This window comes from Nestor notabilis, unplaced genomic scaffold (assembly GCF_000696875.1).
Source record: "Nestor notabilis isolate BGI_N333 unplaced genomic scaffold, ASM69687v1 scaffold2281, whole genome shotgun sequence".
In the NCBI taxonomy this organism is placed as follows: domain Eukaryota; kingdom Metazoa; phylum Chordata; class Aves; order Psittaciformes; family Psittacidae; genus Nestor; species Nestor notabilis.
This window is the reverse complement of record NW_009915942.1, coordinates 110,411-113,334: the sequence shown is the minus strand read 5'-3', so window position 1 is coordinate 113,334 and position 2,924 is coordinate 110,411. Positions and strand designations below refer to the sequence as shown.

General features: G+C 40.5%; 1 protein-coding gene across 1 annotated transcript in view; it reads left to right on the top strand.

Annotated features, from left to right (window-relative positions):
• Positions 1–460: 460 nt before the first annotated feature.
• OGFRL1 (opioid growth factor receptor-like 1) overlaps positions 461–2,924 on the top strand; it is a gene marked incomplete at its 5' end in the record, with an annotated part of 7,321 nt that continues 4,857 nt past the window's right edge. Inside the window, 2 exons of the mRNA XM_010024358.1 lie at positions 461–547; positions 1,097–1,175. Coding sequence (XP_010022660.1) covers positions 461–547; positions 1,097–1,175 — 166 coding nt within the window. The remainder of the gene's footprint in view (positions 548–1,096; positions 1,176–2,924) is intronic.

Sequence of the window (2,924 nt, the reverse complement as noted above, 5' to 3'; positions counted from 1 at the left end):
TCTTCCACATGATGCAAAGATAGCAATTAAGTCAATGTACGCATGACAAATAGTCTTTGCAAATAGTATGATTTCCCATTCAGAATGAGTAGTGTCTCTGCATTTTCATGTTCAGTTATTTACTTCACTTTGTGCTAGCACTTGCAAGGTTACTTTAAAGTCTTGCATTTGGAAATTATGATCAACCTGTTGATATAAATCGAATTCAGTCTCATTGGAAGGCCATATTGTAGCCTTGCTTTTGTATTTTATTTTGATTTTTAAATTCATGTTGAAAGTTTGTGGTGTTAAGTACTCAGCAGGGAGGCTTCAGTGTTAGACCAGACAGTGGGCAAATACATGCGCTTGTCTTTGCTTACCTTGCTGAAATACATTGTGAAAAATAATTATTTGAATATTGCACAATTTTGGTGTGTAATCTGTTTGTGTATGGTTATTACCTACTTCATAACTGTTTCAGAGTGGTGATGGAACTGAGCTGACAGCCAAACCGAAGAGAAGCTTCTACGCAGCAAGAGATTTATACAAGTACCGACACCAGTATCCAGTAAGAATATTTTATGGTTTAAAATTGCCTTTTTAGTAGGAGACAGCGTACAACCCAAACATTCCTAAAACTTTGTGGTGCCTGGTAAATATGAGGAATAAAAATGAGAATCAAAATCTGATGCAGAGGCCCAACATATGGCAGTGGGACAGGAGTGAAACCAGTGCGACATCTTTTCATCCAAGGCATGTGTGCAGACATGTGAGATGTGTAAGCCTGGGAGCAGTGGTAGGAACCCATAAAAATGCTCATGCCTTGAATGTCAAAGACTTTGGACTTATTATTTGTCTCTCGGATTCCTTCAGACTTGAGTCAAGGTGCTGCTTTGCTTGCTGCTCAGACCTTGGCCTCAGCAGGAGACAGTACCAGCCAGAAGGAACTTGCAGATCCTTAAACTGAGTCTTTTAAGTGCATGAGTAAAACTCTCTGGTTCCTAAAACTCTGAACTTTTTTTTTCCTCAAATTATTTGAAGAGCACAATATTGTTTTCTGGATACCCTTGATAGGTTTTGGTAGGCTGATAATGTCCTATTTCTTTTCTTTTAGCAGAATTTTAAAGATCTTCGATATCAAAATGACTTGTGCAATCTCCGCTTTTACAAAAATAAAATCCCATTTAAACCTGATGGTGAGTAATATGTGTCAATAATAGTGATAACGAAAGAAGGCTCAATAATAATAGTAACAAAGTGAAACTGTAGTGATAATTGCAGTGCTGAAAAGCATATATAGTTAAATAACTTGAACTGTAGTTAAATAACTTGAACCTTCTGTGTTGGAGTAGCAAGTTGATACCATTGGAGCAGGTTATGCTTAAACCAGAGTTGCCTTGTGCTCTAGGGAGGTGGTGCTTTCCTCATGCATTTTCAGCATGATGTCACACAGGGCGTTGTTTGCACCACTGCTTCATAGTAGTGGCACTGCCTTTTATTAAACAAAGATGAAGTTGTTCTGCTGTGCTGCACAAACCGTTGCTGCTTGATTAGGAGTGGCAGGAATCAGGGTGTTACCCGTAGCACTGTGTAAGGGAAAAAGAACGTGTTGTAACTGCCTTCTGTGAGATTATTGTAATAACAATAATAAATAATTTCTCAAAGTCCCTAGTGGTTCAGGTAGCGGAGCAGGAACCTCATTGCAAGGTTCTGCACAAACACAGGACGAGCTGAAAGATGGCATACCCTGCTTTAGGTAGTTTGCAGTCAAAGTATGAGAGACAGGAGGATAGCAGACAGATGGGGAAGCAGACGTAGGCAATAAAACAGTCTTGGTTAGAATGATAGACGAGAGCCTCGGTACATGAGAGCTTAGCCATTGGCAAAAAAAATTTTGCAGGCCCAAAATAGCTTTTGAGAGTTCTAAAAGAATGACGAGGAGGTTACTTTGAAGGTGTTTGCGGAAAGATCCTCTGAGCATGAGAGCAGCTTGGGAGGAACTACCAGCGTGCACAGTGAAGTACAGAAGTGAGATGTGGAGGCTGCCACTGTGGCAGGATCCTGTCAGAGGCAGGATCAGTCTCATAGCAACAAATAGGTTCTCATAAGGTAGCAAGGGGCAGGTCACAAAAGGCTTTGGAAGTGAAGGCGTATAGTTTTTGTTTGATGTCACAGAAAAGGGTTTCACAATGGAAGAATGCAAAGCAAAAAAAAGAGACAGTATAAAAAAGCTGTGGTCTAGACACATGATCTTACCAGCAGCATTCAGAGTAGGTGGAAGTGTGACAAGAGGGCACTTTTCAGGGTCAGGAAAAAGGATGTTGAGATGCAAAATGTCAAAGTTCTGATAGGAAGCTGGATGGGAAGGAATGTTACACAGAAGCATGTAAGGATGTACATATAGGAAGGTTGAAGGTGAGAGATGTTTATAGGCAAGATAGTGATAATATCCTCAGCAAGTGAGAAAACAGGTTTTGTGAAGGAATGATAAGACCTTTGTTTTAATCATCTTGAGCTTTATCTAGATGTCCACAGGCAGATGCTGTGTTTTTGGCTTGACTGGAAGAGCAGTTAGATCTGTGAATTACCAATACAGAAGTAGCAAATTTAGGAGACATTACACAGAGAACAGATATAGAAAGGAAAAGAAGGGCACTGAGGTCCTTGGGAACCTGAGAACCACGTGAACCTGAAACTAAAAGCCAGAAAAGGTTGGGGGGGATCCTTTAAAGTGCAAAATGAAGGAGAAATTCAAGAGGATTAGCCATAGGAAGAGATAGCCGTGAAAGCTAGAGGAGGACTTCCCTCCAAAAATTAGACGAGAATAAGATTTCTCTTAATACTTCGGGAGAAGACCACAGTTGGTAGTGTCAAAGTTAGCTAATAGGCAATTGGGGCTGAAGTGTTGATGGCTGTGAGCTCTGGTTATGCAGAATTCTTCGCTG